Source organism: Sciurus vulgaris (genome assembly GCF_902686455.1).
Source record: "Sciurus vulgaris genome assembly, chromosome: 4".
NCBI lineage: Eukaryota > Metazoa > Chordata > Mammalia > Rodentia > Sciuridae > Sciurus > Sciurus vulgaris.
The window spans coordinates 55,620,202-55,634,676 of NC_136464.1; the positions used below are offsets into that span (position 1 = coordinate 55,620,202).

The 14,475-nt window shown below is 55.7% G+C and overlaps 1 protein-coding gene across 3 annotated transcripts in view; it reads right to left on the reverse strand.

Moving 5' to 3' along the window:
* Positions 1–14,475, reverse strand: part of CDH23 (cadherin related 23) — a 391,248-nt gene that overhangs the window by 126,013 nt on the left and 250,760 nt on the right. For 2 of the 3 annotated variants that reach the window (XM_079137029.1, XM_079137030.1), the window contains 2 exons: positions 2,242–2,306; positions 214–451 (listed from right to left, as the gene is read on the reverse strand). In XM_079137029.1, the coding sequence (XP_078993155.1) occupies positions 214–451; positions 2,242–2,306 (303 nt within the window). Of the gene's footprint in view, positions 1–213; positions 452–2,241; positions 2,307–2,723; positions 2,755–14,475 lie in introns of those variants that run through there. The other variant, XM_079137031.1, reaches the window with a different exon arrangement.

The window sequence follows — 14,475 nt, forward strand, 5'->3', positions numbered from 1 at the left end:
CCAGAAGTTCAAGCAGTGACAAGACACTGCGAATGTGGCCCCACTTGGTCACCAGGGCTCACCAGGGAGGGGATGCTCAGAGAGGACCTGACACAGTCCAAGAAGCTGACCCCCGAATCTTGGTGCACGGGAGGCTGCACCTCTCGCCCGGCCTCCTCCGGGAGGGGAGAGGGGAGCGTCAGGGTGAGGCGGGACGCGGCCCGAGGCCCTTACCCGGAGGCGCACCAGCTGCGTGACAGAAGGCTCATTCTCCCTCAGAGCACCGATGTAGGCGTCCTTCTGGAAGGTGGGCACGTTGTCATTGACGTCCAACACGTTGATCCTGACCCGGCCTGTGGTCTCCTCGCCGCCCCCGTCCCGGGCAATGACGGTCAAGGTGAAGCGCTGGATAAGCTCATAGTCCAGCCTGGCGATCAGCATGACAAGTCCCGTGTCCTTGTCCAGGGAGAACCTGAGCCGGGGGGAGGATGGAGAGAGGACAGCCTGGATGGAAGCAGGCCTGGGGACAGGCACCTGCGCTTGCCTGCCCGCCCCTGCCGGCGCTGGTGGCCAGGACGAAAAGCACGAGGTCCGAGCGCCTCTCTCGCCCGCGCCCCCGCGAGCTCCTTCTGAAGGGGCGGGGGAGCAGGGCGTAGGATCGGGACCCCAGGAGGGGTAGCGTGGTCAGGGTGAGGTCAGGAGGAGAGGGGGCTGCACCCAGGACCCTTGGGCTGGCACCTCTGCCTACAGGAGTCGTTCAGGTGCCGGAGACATAGGGGCAGAGGTTCTGTCCTCCCAGGTAGTTTTGGACAAAAATGCTCGAAATTGGCAGCCAAGTATCCCGCATGGGGAGGGGTGGTGGTCCCCTCTTGGAGCTGTCCCCTGTGACCTGCCTGAGGGTCAGGGGAGGAGGCTGTCGGTTCTCTTCAGGGGGAAGCAAGACCCGGGGGACATCCCTCCAGCTGCCTCCTCTGAAGGTCCCTTGGAGGCTCATGTGAGCTGTCCTGATCCACAGCTGCTGGTCACCAAGCCTGGCAGGTCCCAGCTCAGGGACAGAGAAGGCGCCAGGCCCAGAAGATGGGAAGAGACGAGAATCCAAGCCCCTGGGGAGGAAGCCACGTGGACGCAGGCACCCTGAGGCCTGGGCTCTGTGCCTGCAGCCTCGGTTGCTGCCTCCTCCACACCCAGCCTCTATCACCGCATGGCCGAGGACGCCTCCCCGTGTCCCCCTCTTTCTGATCCTTCGCACGGATGGTGGGGCCATCATCCTGAGCTGACAGCATTTGCTTCCCTGTTCTTTCAGGCCCCGAGTGCAACGGATTCTTCATTCTTAGAAGCAGACCTGCCCTCTGACTTCGACGTGGCCTTTGACCATGTCAATGAGAGGGCTTTCCCTTGGCTCAGATTCACTGAAGGCAAGGGAAAGAGATGGACCGGAACCAGCCCAGTACCATGTCCCCATGATGGGCAAGGCCAGCCCAGGTCAGGCAGTGAGGCAAGGAACCCGCCCGAGGGCCCCCGAGCACTGTGAACCCACTCCTGATGGATGCCGTGTGTCCTAGCAGTGAAGACCGTGTGCAGAGAGGCCTGGCCTGGTGCCTGCCTGCTGTGTGACTCTGGGAAGGTAAGAACCTCTCTGAGCCGCAATTTCTTCATCTGTGAAGCAGAATTGATAATAGTGCAGAGCACCAAGCTCCTCCAGTGTTTTTAGGTGTGAGGGTGACATAGGGGACGCACAGACACAGTGCCTGCAGTCAGAGCTCTTAGAGTTGCAGCCACCCAGGGTGGTGGCCGTGGGGTGAAATCATTAACGCTTCAAAGCCTCCCACACACAATCTCTTCCATTCCCCAAACTGACTTCTTTTGGTAGTGGGGATGGAGTCAGGTGCTCTACCACTGAGCTACACCCAGGCCTTTTTTATTTTTTATTTTGAGACAGGTTCTCACTACATCGCAGAGGCTGGCCTCAAATTTGCAATCCTCTTGCCTCAGCCTCCCAAGTCACTGGGGTTACAGATGTGGGCCACCACACCCTGCTAACTGCTATCATTTGAGGGTCTGAGAAACTATGCCCCAGATAGTTTAGAAAACTTGACCAACTCTGTCCTGTGCAATCAGGGACACACCCACAAGATCCACGGGTTCTGACTCCCAGTTCAGTGCTCTGGCACTGGGCCTAGCTTCCTCCCTGGGTGCTGAAAAGTTTGCTGGACCTCGTGATGGCAGAGGGCCACTGCAGAGGAACTGGGGGCAGGGTCTCACCTGTCAGGGTCGTCACTGAAGAAGTAGCTGACCTCCCCGAAGGTGCCCACATCATTGTCGGTTGCCTGCAGTGTGGAGAACAGGAAGTCGTTACTTTCAGGCCCCTCTGGGTCTCCTGACCAGGCTGCGAGAGGGCACCCTTTGCTCCCTCGCGCCTCCCGGGCCAGCCGTGCAATCAGAGGGCCGTGAGCTTCGCACTGGAGAGCCCAGTGCCAGAGTGCTGGACCCTGGAAACCTGTGTTAGTCCCCTCCCGTGCCAGGTTGGGCAGGCTGATCCCCTACAGGTGCTCGGGGGACCTGGGGGATCCTAGACCTGTGCCTGGACTGGCAAAGTGTCACAAAGGGGGGTGTGGGTTCAGGCACCTGGGGGATCCTCCTGGTGAATTACCCCCGTCCCTGAAGCCTCCGAATCCAATGTGCTGCCCAGTGGGGGAGGCCCCCTGGGAGGACTTCTGGCCCTGCCCTTTGACCCCAGGACTCACCCACCGCATGGAGGCCCAGACTGTCGCCTGCCTGGAGACCTACCCTTGAGACGGGCCCCTGCCCACCTCCGCCAGCTTCTCTGGCTCCTCCCCCTGCTGGAACACCAGCCCAAGCTGCCCAGGGACTGGCCTGGGGTGGTGCTTGGCCACAGCTGGGCCCTCAGCACCCCTCTTATTCTCCCTAAGGTCAGACGCCCCTCTCCAGGAAGCGAGCTGGAGCTGCTCGATGTTTGGAAAGGGAGAAGCTGCACCCACCGGGGAGCTGGGGAAGAGAAGCCTGAGTCCTGGCAGTTTCGGAGTCCAGAGTCTGGTGTCCCTTCCCACCCGCAGCTGGTCTATGAGTCCATCAAGTCCTCTTTACTTATCCCACTCCTCAGCATCTACCCAAAGGACTTAAAATCAGCCACATCAATGTTTATAACAGCTCAGTTCACAATAGCTAAGCTATGGAACCAACTTAGGTGCCCTTCAACAGATGAATGGATAAAGAAAATGTGGCACATATACACCACGGAATATTACTCAGTCATAAAAAAGAATGAAATTGTGGTATTTGTTGGTAAATGGATGGAATTGGAAACTACCATGCTAAGTGAAATAAGCCAGTCCCCAAAAACCAAAGACTGAATGTTCTCTCTGATATGTGGGTGCTAACACACAACAGGGGGTGGGGGGATAGATGTACAGTGGATTAAATAAAGAGGAATGAAGGGAAGGGAGGGGGATGGGAATGGGAGAGTGGAATGAATGGGACAGAACTTTCCTATGTTCACATATGAACATGTGACCAGTGAAACTCCACATGATGTACAACCACAAGAATGGGAAGTTATACTCCAGGAGTGTTTGTTATGACGAAGTACATTCTACTGTCATGTATAACTAAAAAGAACAAATAAATAAGTTTTTAAAAAGACCTCTTTACCCAGGCTAGACCACATGGAGTCTCTGTGACTTGCAGTCAAAGGGACCCAGGAAGTGAGCCCACTCATGCTGAGGACAATGGCTGTGATGGTGACATCGGCAGCCTGTCCCAATATCTGACCTTTTAAGTGTTCCAGGAACACCCATGTTTATCGGTCCACCACCCTGTGATGAGGACTGACATGCCTCCTGTCTCCCAGATCACAGAACTGGGGGCCACACCCATGAGGCCTGCAGTAACCCCGTCACGCCTCTAGGTGGCGAGCAGGTCAGGAGCAGAGTGGGCCTGAGCTGGCCTCCCCACTCCCTGCCCGGGCACCTTCCCTCAGGCCGCCCCAGGGAGACCCCTCACCCCTTCCTCAGATGACAGTGGTTCTGGGGTGGGTGGCAGGGTGGGTTTTGTGTCTCAGACTCTTATCCCTGGAATCCAGTGCAGGCTATTGGACACCCTTCGTTCGTGCATTCTTCCGATTGTGACACGTTGAGCATCAACTCCACATGAGGCCCACTTCTAGATGCGACCTCCGCTGCCTTCCCAGGCCGCTGCCTCCAAGCCTGAGACCCCCAGAGGCCAGGAAGGAGAGGCCTGGCGCTGACCTTGGGGCCACTTACATGTTTCAGGCTCAGCATTTCTCTGGAAGATCACACGTGGATAAAGGCCGTGTGGCTAAAAATACCCTTTAATACCTTCCTACTAAATATTTTCTGAGGCTCTTTTTAAAAGCGTCTCGATTCTATGAAATCTATTAAATGCTATGTTCTTTATAATAAACCTGAATTTTTATGAAAAAGCTAATTTGAGTTTCATAGATTCAGTTCAAGAAGGCAGATACCTGAATAATATATTTATTATTCCAAATGAATGAAACGGAGAAAAAAATGTTTATACCCCAAGAGTCGAGATCTTGGTTATCTGGAAAACGCGGCTCTTCATAGAGAGGCCTTTTCGGGGACTTGGGGCTGCCTGCTTTTACAGAAGTGCCCCTCGGACCCCATTACCATTCGCTGACCTCACAGCGTCTGTTCCTGTCGACTGTGTGCAGACAGACCTTTGTCCCCCGCCACCCCGGCCAGGCTCAGAGTTCACCACAGCTTCTCCGAACCCTGGCTGAACAATGAGAAGGGCAGACTGAGCGAGGGAGCCCACGCTCCCCACCAGAGCTGGCTCCTGAGGGGCCTCCTGCTGCCTGGGGCCACTCTGTGTGATGACTACAATTGCTGATTTATATATATATATATATATATATATATATTTTTTTTTTTTTTAAGATGTTGATAGACCTTTATTTTATTCATTTATATGTGGTGCTAAGAATCAAACCCAGTGCCTCACACATGCTAGGCAAGCGCTCTACCACCGAGCCACAACCCCAGCCCCTACGATTGCCGTTTATTAAACACCTACCTTATACATCTCATTCTTTTCCTTCTCACAAGAGGTGTTATGAGCACCACCTCCAATTTACAGATGGCAAAACTGAGGCACAGGGAGGGTAAATGGCTCACCCAAGGCTAGAAAATGAAGGGAGCTGGCTTGGAAGCCTGGCACCCTGGGCTCCATGAATTGCTGCCTCTAAGGGGACGTGTACTCAGCCAGCAGGGGAGAGGAGCCAACGCTCCCCGTGATAAACCCACCTCCACTCTCCCCTCCAGGGGCCCTTCCCAGACCTCAGTCTCAATGACACATCAGCCTCATCGGTCACACATAGGACTGTCAGACCGTGGTCACTGCTCACGGTCTGTGCAGGTGAGACTGTCACATCCATCTGATGGGGTGAGCGGGGACAGTAGATACCCCAGGAAAGATGGAACTAGGAACCATGAAGCCACTCAGGTGACTCTTGCCCTGCAGAACAGAGACCCGACTCGCTCGGTCCCAGTGTCCCGGCCTTCTCTAGATCGACATCAGCAGCTTTTCTGAGTTGCAGGGGTGACACATGCATGTGTCAGTTACCAAATAACCAATGGCTACCTCTGCTTTTTAGCAAAGTAAAAACGACACCCAGGGTGGAGACCTGAGATGACAGGGAGACAAGGTGCCTGAGGTCACCTGATGAAGGAGAGCCAGGCCTGGCTCAGGCTCCGCCTCTGTGTGTGATGACGTCACTAGACCGGGTCCCGCCCACCTCAGAAGCACAGTGAGACTGCACTCTCGCTTCCTGTTTGAGTCAGCTTGGGAAGTCTGTCCCCAGATGCTGCCTCTGGCGAGACCAAGAGCCTTGTTCCTGTGCCACTGTGTTTCTGTCCGTCTTCTCTGGGGGAAGCATGAGAACCTGAATAAGCCAATAACATATCTCTGGTGACCCAAACGGGACCCCCTTTGAGAGATCCCTATCAGTGAGCCCTGGCTGTCCCAGACCTGCCTGGCATCTGCCTGAGTGATGGTTTGGGGTCCTCAGAACCTGTAGGTCTGAAGCTGGCTGCAAGGTCCCCTCACAGGGACAACGTGTTGCAGGGACCCCCTGTGTGTTTCACTTTCTGACAGCTAGCTCTGTTTCTCTGGGTTCGGGTTGGCTTGGCTCTGCCTCTCTTTACTTTCATTTGGAAGGCGAGCTCTGGCTCCAACTAGCCTTCAAGGGTGTTTGAGCCACAGGTGATCCCCGCCCCCCATGGGGCAATGGACTGGACTCCCTGAGCCCCAGAGAGGAGTCTGAGCCTCCTTGTATAAGTAAGTGGTGGGATGGATGCCTTCTGTCCCCTTCGAAGTTCTTGCGACAGCTAGTGTTATCAGCAGTACCTGCCCCTCCTTGGGGCATCTCTGCATCCTCTGATGCTTGGCCCTATAACCTTTGGACTTCTTTTTTAGACAAATTTTTGACTGTCTTTGTCTTTTCCCTGTGATTTATAACATGGCCTCCTGGAATCTGTGGTCAATTGGAGCAGGCGAACAACTTAATTTTGTCTCTTGGGCCAAGGTGACTGTCCCTGATCTTTCGGTCTTGTTCTTTGTTCTCTTTTGAAGACTTCCTAGTCTTGCTCAGTGCGCTTTTGACAAATATTGGGGGTTTGTGCATGCCTAATCTTGAGCTCTGCATCCTTCTCTGGATCCTTGATTATTGGGTAGCAAAGATGCAGAAATGGGTGGTGCTCAGGGATGTAAGAAGACCATCCTCTAGGAACCTACTACGAATTGGACTACATTTAATTTGATTGAACTAAGAAGAAAAAGGTTGATACTTTTATGTAATGTTGCCTGCTCCCTATACAAATTAGGGCACCAAGAACAATGGCCAATTAATGGACCACTTAATTACAACACTTTGGTTGATCTTTTCTGCAAGAGAGAAGAGAAATGGGAGCGTTGCCCATGTTCAGTCACCCAAGGCTTTGTACCAACAGGAAGAGCTCAGGAAAACTCGCCACGCATATTAAACCAACAGCCAAGGAGACTGACGTGGTAGAGGGTCCTTGTCTCTGAAACCTTTGCTTTTGGTGTCGGGGATTGAACCCGGGGTGCTTAACCACTGAACCACATCCTCAGTCTTTTTTATTTTGAGACCAGGGTCTTGCCAGTTGCTGAGGTTGGCCTCGAACGTTCAGTCTGCCTACCGTAGCCTCCTGAGCCACTAGAGTGACAGGGGTGGCCATGCTCCTGGCTAAGATCTGACCATTTTTTTTGAAAATCCTGATAAATTCCTGAGATGAATCTCTTAAAGGGAGCCTCACTTTTATCTTAACCTGGAGAGATGTGTGCTTCCCTGATGAAAAGGACTATGTCCTTAAGAAAGCAGAACTGATGGATGGAGTGTGGTCAGCACCCCGGCAGGTGTTTGCCAGCCTGGGGACCTGAGGCTCCTCTGCAGACCCTGGGCGAAACCCTGAAATGGAACAGATTTGACCAGGATGGCTCCCTTAGCGACATGTATGACAGCTGGGATAAAAAGATGTCTTATGACGCTGGTAAATGATGGTTAAGAGATAACTCAAGAACAAGGAAAAGCCCGTGTCTCTGTGGATGGATGGTCAGGATTTCCGTAGGTCCATGAAGGGGCGGGGGAAGGGCCTTAATGGCTATGTGTTTTATGACCCAGGAAGACCCCAATATTCAGAGGAAACTGTGAAAGCTAGAGGCGGAAACTCAGGTTCCCTTGGCGACCTTGGCAGGGGCCTTTCAGGTATGAACAGTCAACAATCGAGACAGGACCTAAGAGGCAAAGGAGGACAGGGATCAGAGGAGAGGATGTGGCTTTTGGCTACCGCCAGCCACTGGACCGGGAGCATGAAGACACCAGGCCCAACCAGGGTGGATACTGCCCAAAGGGAGGCACGGGCAAGGGACTGTCCCGACTACCCCAGAGCCACCCATCAGGAAATGCCCCACTCCCAGAACAAGCTCGGGTCTGGAAGCCGGATCTGGAACAACTCAGAGGCCTTCAAGTCCCCTGCTGGCACCAGATATCTGAATAACTCAGGAAGAGACCTGGGTGACCCTTCATGTGGCCGGACACTACAGAGCCACCATCTCAAACTCCTGGGGAGCAGCAGGAGACCTCAGGCTTCTCTTCAAAAGAGCTTATCCTGACCAAAAGCTGTAACCAACACCACGGGACAAAACAGGTGCTCTGCTGGCTGGTCACAGATCTGGAGGTTTTACTGGAACAGGGATCAAGGCTGCCCGGCTGGACCGATCTTCCCACGGGAACCACCACTGTGGCGTGGCACGGTGGTCGCTCTTCCATCTTGGCTTTCCCTCATTCCCTTCACTTCTTCCTGTGTAACCACAAGGCGGTCAATCCTTTGATACTGTATTAACTTTTGTTATCCTTTGCTCTTCTCAGCTGCTCCATCAGGCAAGTCCTTCAACTCATAGAACAAAGGTCCAGAGTGTTTTGCAAGCTGACCATCAACCCCGACTACTTGCTTGGATCGGCACCCAGTGTTCCTGGCCTCCTTTAAGACAGATGTTAGGAGCTTTTCTAAGTTGCAGGGCGACACATGCATGTGTCAGACACCAAATAACCAACGGCTACCTCTGCTTTTTAGCAGAGTAAAAACGACACCCAGGGTGGAGACCTGAGATGACAGGGAGACATGGTGCCTGAGGTCACCTGATGAAGGAGAGCCAGGCCTGGCTCAGGCTCCGCCTCTACACGTGATGACATCACTGGATCAAGTCCCGCCCACCTCTCAAGCACAGTGAGACCTACTCTTGCTTCCTGTTTGAGTCATTTTGGGAACCCTGTCCCCAGATGCTGCTTCCATCAGAACAAAAGCCTTGTTCCTGTACAGTGCCTTTATCTAAGTCTTTGGGAAACACGGGAACGCGCATGGGCTGGTAACAGAGGAACTGATGGTGATGTCACTGCACCCCTTGGAGAGGGGTCGGGGTGGGGGCAGAGACCCTAGTTCCAGGTCAGTGTCAACAGCCCTGGCCACTCTGTGATTGCTCAGGCCTCAGCACCCTGGCCTCAGCCTCTTCCCCAGTCCAAGAACCCGGATGGGGAAGCTGGGAAGAAAGAGGGTCCCCTGCTGGGCTCCCTGCTAGCACAGACAAGGCCTGGCCTGAACGTGAATGAGCAGAATCTAGTTAAAAGGTGGTGGGGCCAGGAGAAAAGGGGACAGGCAGAGAGATTCAAGAGGAAGGGGAGGAGGGAACTCGAGGGGAAGGGGGAGAGAGGAGAGCAATCCTGCTCCCCAGGGAAGGTCCCCCGTAGACGCTGGGGACCAGCCCTTCCTATCCGGTGCCTGGTAGACTTGCGCTTGGACTATCAATCAGAGCAGGAGGACCCCTTTATCCTGGAGCCTGGGGCCTGGAGCAGCTGAGGCCCAGCCATTAGGTGGTAAGCCCCTGGGGGACAAGGGACTGTCTTAGAGCAGATGCTGCCTCTACCCCTCAAAGACCTGGCCTCTCTTCCCCAAGTGGAAAGGCCTCCTACCATGAGCTTGGTCCCTGGGGGCCTCTCACCGCCCACTCAAACCCTCTGATGCTGACCAGGGAAGATTTGTGGGTCCTTTGGTGCCACCATCTAATGACTGCATGAAATATGTATATCCAGTAAAGGGGACAGGAGAGCTTTTGCTTTTCAAATGCATGAAGCAATATGAAAAGGCAAGAAAACACCTCTGTGCCTGCCTGGGTGGGCAGGACAGCAGGCCCTGACCTGGGGTCCCCCACTCTCCAGCCCTGCAGCTCTGCGGGGGGGAGGAGCCAGCAAGTCCTCCTGCCCTGGGGCACCGCCCCTCCTCCTGGACACATGCGGGGCCCTGTACGCCCAGCCTTGACTCCTGCCCAGAACGGAGCACAGGTCCCCCACCTGGATCAAGGTTCCCCCTCTCCTGCCTGGCCCAACCCCTCCCATGCTCCCTGACTCTCAGACTCCTTTAGAGCCCCACCCCGTGACCACTCAGAATTCCCTGGGGCCCTGTGGCCTGGGACTCTCCACGGGCAGGTGGGAACTTGCCGACTGATGTGCTCAAAGCCTAGTGCAGGGCCAGGACAGGCACCTGCCGCTCTGTCATCTACAGCTACGTCTGTACCCACATCCACGTGACATATAAATGAACAGGTCATTTGACTGTGACCAGGGGTAAGTACTTAACCCCTGCCCCCGCCTCCACTGCCTTTTACGAATGCTGAAGCAGAAGCCTCAGGACAGGATGCTAAGACCTCACAGCGAGGAAGGGGCGTAAAAATCATTTGGGGCCTTATGGGACACGTGCCCCTGTGCACTGCTGTCCAGTGGCACTGGGCGGCGGGTGGGCATAGCTGCACGGATGCTACCTGGCCCGTGGGCTCCTGGATGGCTCCAGCTGGCAATCCCGCTGTCCTGCCTCAGCCAGGCAGGGGCGGCCACTGGCTCCATCCCAGGCCCCTCTCCTTGTCATGACACCTGGTCAACAGCCTCATTCTCAAGACAAGCTTGTGGCCAAGCCACTGAAAGTCCAGCAGACACACAGTGACGATGGATGGTGGCTCACATTGGGAAGAAGGGTTCTTCAGTCATGAACACCCACTCCACCCAAGTTCTAGGAAAGAGCCTGTCTGTCACTCTGCAGGGTGACTTCTGGGGTCTCAGTCCCAGCAGATGTCTAGGATGGGGCCTGGGTGGCCCTGCTGGCCGTGCTGGGTGGCTCTCATATCATTACCTGGCAACTCTAAGAAATGCCGAACCATGGTTCCAGGTGAACATTTCTCTCTGCTCCAGGGTCCCCCCACCAGCACCTCTGTGTCCCTCCTCTCAGGCCCTGGTTGCACACACAGCTACACAGTAGCACATTTTCTTAGTTGACAAAGGTCTCATAAGAGGCCCAGGAGCAAGCAGTCAACACCAATGGCTAAAATGATCATCTGCCTCTGCTCAAAAACCTTCAAGGGCTCCCCATTGCCTTCTGAACTAATTCCAGATCAATACTTGGGGTCAAGGCTAGCCCCAGCCCCTCAGGCCTCTGCGTTCTTGTGTCCCCGTCTTCTCTGGTGCCCCCAAGCTGCTCTCCCGCTCTCTAGGGCCCAGCCCATCCTTTCATTCCACATCTGCTTCCCAAACTCCGCTCCACCCCCAGGGCCCACCCTTGGAGAGCTCCCTGAGCACCCATGGGTCTCGACCCAGGAGCCCCTCATTATACCTCTCAGAACACACAGCGAGCGCCATCTATGTTCCTGAAATCTGCCTGCGGACAGCCCACTTTGCTCCCAGTGGAGACGTCTGTATCTGACTCAGTTTGTGTCCCGTGCTGTGCCTGCACTGGGCGCAGTCTTTGGCCAGTTGAGTAAAATCTGTGGTTCCCGTTCCTGTTCCCATCCTGGGAGGGGCCAGCATGACCTCCTGTGGGGCTGCTGCCACTCACCAGCAGGCACCAGGTGGGCTGTGAACAGCCAGTGGGGCTGCTCGGGTTGCCGGGGACAAGGCTGGGCTTCCTCCAGCACCTCCCAAGCTTGGAGCTCTTACCAGGTCCCCAGGATAAAGCCTGGAGCAGAAGGAGGACTCACCGAATGTCCCCCAGGAGGAGAAGAGTGACCTGGAGGGACAGGTGGAAGATGCCTGGCCCCTCCTGAAGCCTGTTGAAAGCTGCCGGATGCTCGCTCAGTCACACATTCAGTTAATACTTTTTTTGAACTTTTTTCCTTTTTTCTGGTACTGGGGATTGAACCCAGGGGTGCTTAACCATGGAGCCACATCCCCAGCCCTTTATATTTTTTAGAGAGAGGGTCTTGCTGAGTTGCTTAGGGCCTTGCTGTGTGGCTAAGGCTGGCTTTGAACTCACGATCCTCCTGCTTCAGCCTCCCAAGTTTTTTGAGCTTTTCCAACGTGCTAGCTACTGTCCCCAGCACCAAAGTGGCCACCCTGAGAATGGCCAGTCATTGCTGGAAGGTGACTTTGCAATCGGAACAGGGAGAGAGACAATCGAGGAGAGAAATAGCTAAATCACGTAATTTCAGGAGAAGTGGGAAGAACCATGAGATCAATAAAGCAGAAAATGGCTGGACAGGACCTGCGTTGCCCCCTCAGGTTGACACCCCAGGAGAAGAGTCTGACTAGGAGCTCGCTGGTGAGGTGCACAGAGAGAACTGCGCATGGCCAGCACCAAGGCCTCGAGGAGATTGGGGGGGGCCCCTGTCTCCCCCACAGCCTCCCTCAGTGGTGGTGCTGGCAGCCCAGGAGGACCAGGGGGCCGGTCAGCGCCTGCCCACGGTCAGCACCTGTTCCGGCCGTCGGCCTGGTCTCTAAAGCATCTCCTCTGGTTCCTGTTCCTCCCCAGCCCCGGCATCACCAGCAAAACGAATTCCCTCATTTGGGCCTTTATAATTGCATCCGCGGCGCTGGCTTCTGTGATGGACCACACCGGCAGAAGGGTAATTTTCTTCTGCTGACGAAAAGGGAAAAATAAATACACATGGGGGGAGATTCCGAAGGTTAAGTCAAGGTCAGTGGAGGAGGCGGCAGTGGGCAAATGGTCACATCCCCAGATCGACCAGGCCCAAGTCAGACGTGATGATCTTTCTCCAGGTGACAGGGAGGGGAGAGGGTAAGAGGGTGACCCCTGCCATTTTCTTTTGAGCACTTAACTCTATGCCACCAAATCTGCCAAGCATTCCCTGCGTTCTTTGGTTCTATCTTCCCAACAGCTCTAGGGGACTAGCATCCATATTGTCCCCATTCTACAGATGAAGGAGGGAACTAGGGCTCAGAGAGGCCGACAACTTACCCAGGGTCAAGCAGCCACAGGATGGGACCGGGAACTGTCACAGCCAACTCCAAGGCGCACACCTTTTATTCCTTTTTATAATTGAAATGAAGTCTCGCTATGACGCCTGCATGGCCTGGACCCCCTGGGCTCAGGCCATCCTGCCACCTCAGCCTCCTGAGTTCTGGGACTACAGGCGCACACCCTGTGCCCGGCGAGGCCTGTGCGCTCAGCCCCACCCTGCTCCTTCCACGGGGAGAGGGTCCTCCTGCAGTTGGAGAGCTCAGCCACGAGCCAGGGTGCAGGAGCAGGAGGGACCCCCAAGGGAAGTTCTTGCGCCAGTGGCTCTGCCCACTGCTTCTCCCTGGACAGGGTGGGCTACAGGTGGCAGGGGTCTCTGCACCCCCAGGAAGCGGCCCCTCGGTAAGACCACAGATACTCAAATAAGTGCATTTCACAGACGGTCAAAGAAGGACCCTCCTGTGCCCCCAAGCTCCCTCTTGCTCAGAGCCAGTCTTGGGGAGGTTACGTGGTCTGCCCTAGGTTGCCAGCTGAAGGATGGGGCAGCCCGAAGTCCTCAGTGCCCTCTCCAGGCACCAGGGCTCTTACTCAGCCCCCTCAGGGTGCGACAGTGGCTTCACCCGGGGTGCCCAGGGCTCCGACTGCTCTCTTCCCGCTGACCCCCCTCACCTGTCACGCCCACACAGGGACCCACCAGTCCCACAGGTGGGACCTCCTGTTGCTTCGTCCTTTCCCCAGAGTGCCCTTCTTGTGCAGCCCCCTGTGGTGATCCCCCGTCGCCGTCTCTCACACTCTTCTGCTCATGGGCCCTGGAACAACCCCTCCGCCACCTCACTGGCACTTGACATGCCGACACTGTCCCATGCACCCCTGCACACCCATCCCTGTACCTCACGGTTGCCCCTCATCTTGGTCTTGTAGATGTCCAGTCACTGACCCTGGGCTAAGGTCCCCACGATTCCCACCTGCTCATGTAGGCCGTGGGCCTCTGGCCTTCTGCCTGGACTTCTCCAAACACAGCCCATCCACCCGGATGCTGCGCACTGAGAGCCCCGATCCCTTCCCTGTTGGGACTCTCAAGGAACTGACTCCCTTCATCAGCCCCATCCCGCACCTTCTCTCTTTCTGTGTCCTCGCACACCCGAGCCTCCGAGCGCACGCATGTAGCCCCCGTCCTCTGCAGGCAGCCCTCGATACCTCCTGCATCCTTCTTTCCTGCCCCACTCTCTTCTGGAAACTTTCTCTGGTTCAGCAGAATCCCTCAAGTCCCTCCCAGAGCCCACTCCCCAATTACACGCGCACACACACGCACACGCACACGCACACACACCCCCTTGGCCTCGAGCACCCCCATCCACACCCTGCCTCAGCCCCACAGTCCCCTCCATGCCCCCTTGCCAGCCTCCTGGGTGTCTCTGCCCTGGCAGGGCAGGCTGCCAGGTGCACGCTCAGTCACTGCTCATCAGCACCTACACCCCCGTCACGCTCCTGCGCCTGGACGCCCCACATGCACAGGGTTTCTGCTCTGAAGCGAGGCGGGCCCAGCTGCCTCCTCAGCAGTGCTGGGTCCCAGGACCTGAGGCAGCGGCAGGCGCCGGTGAGGAGTTCTGCTCCCATGCACAAATCTGCAGAGAAGGGCACGCGGTACAATTTGTTCAGGAAACAATAGCAATGTTTGACATGT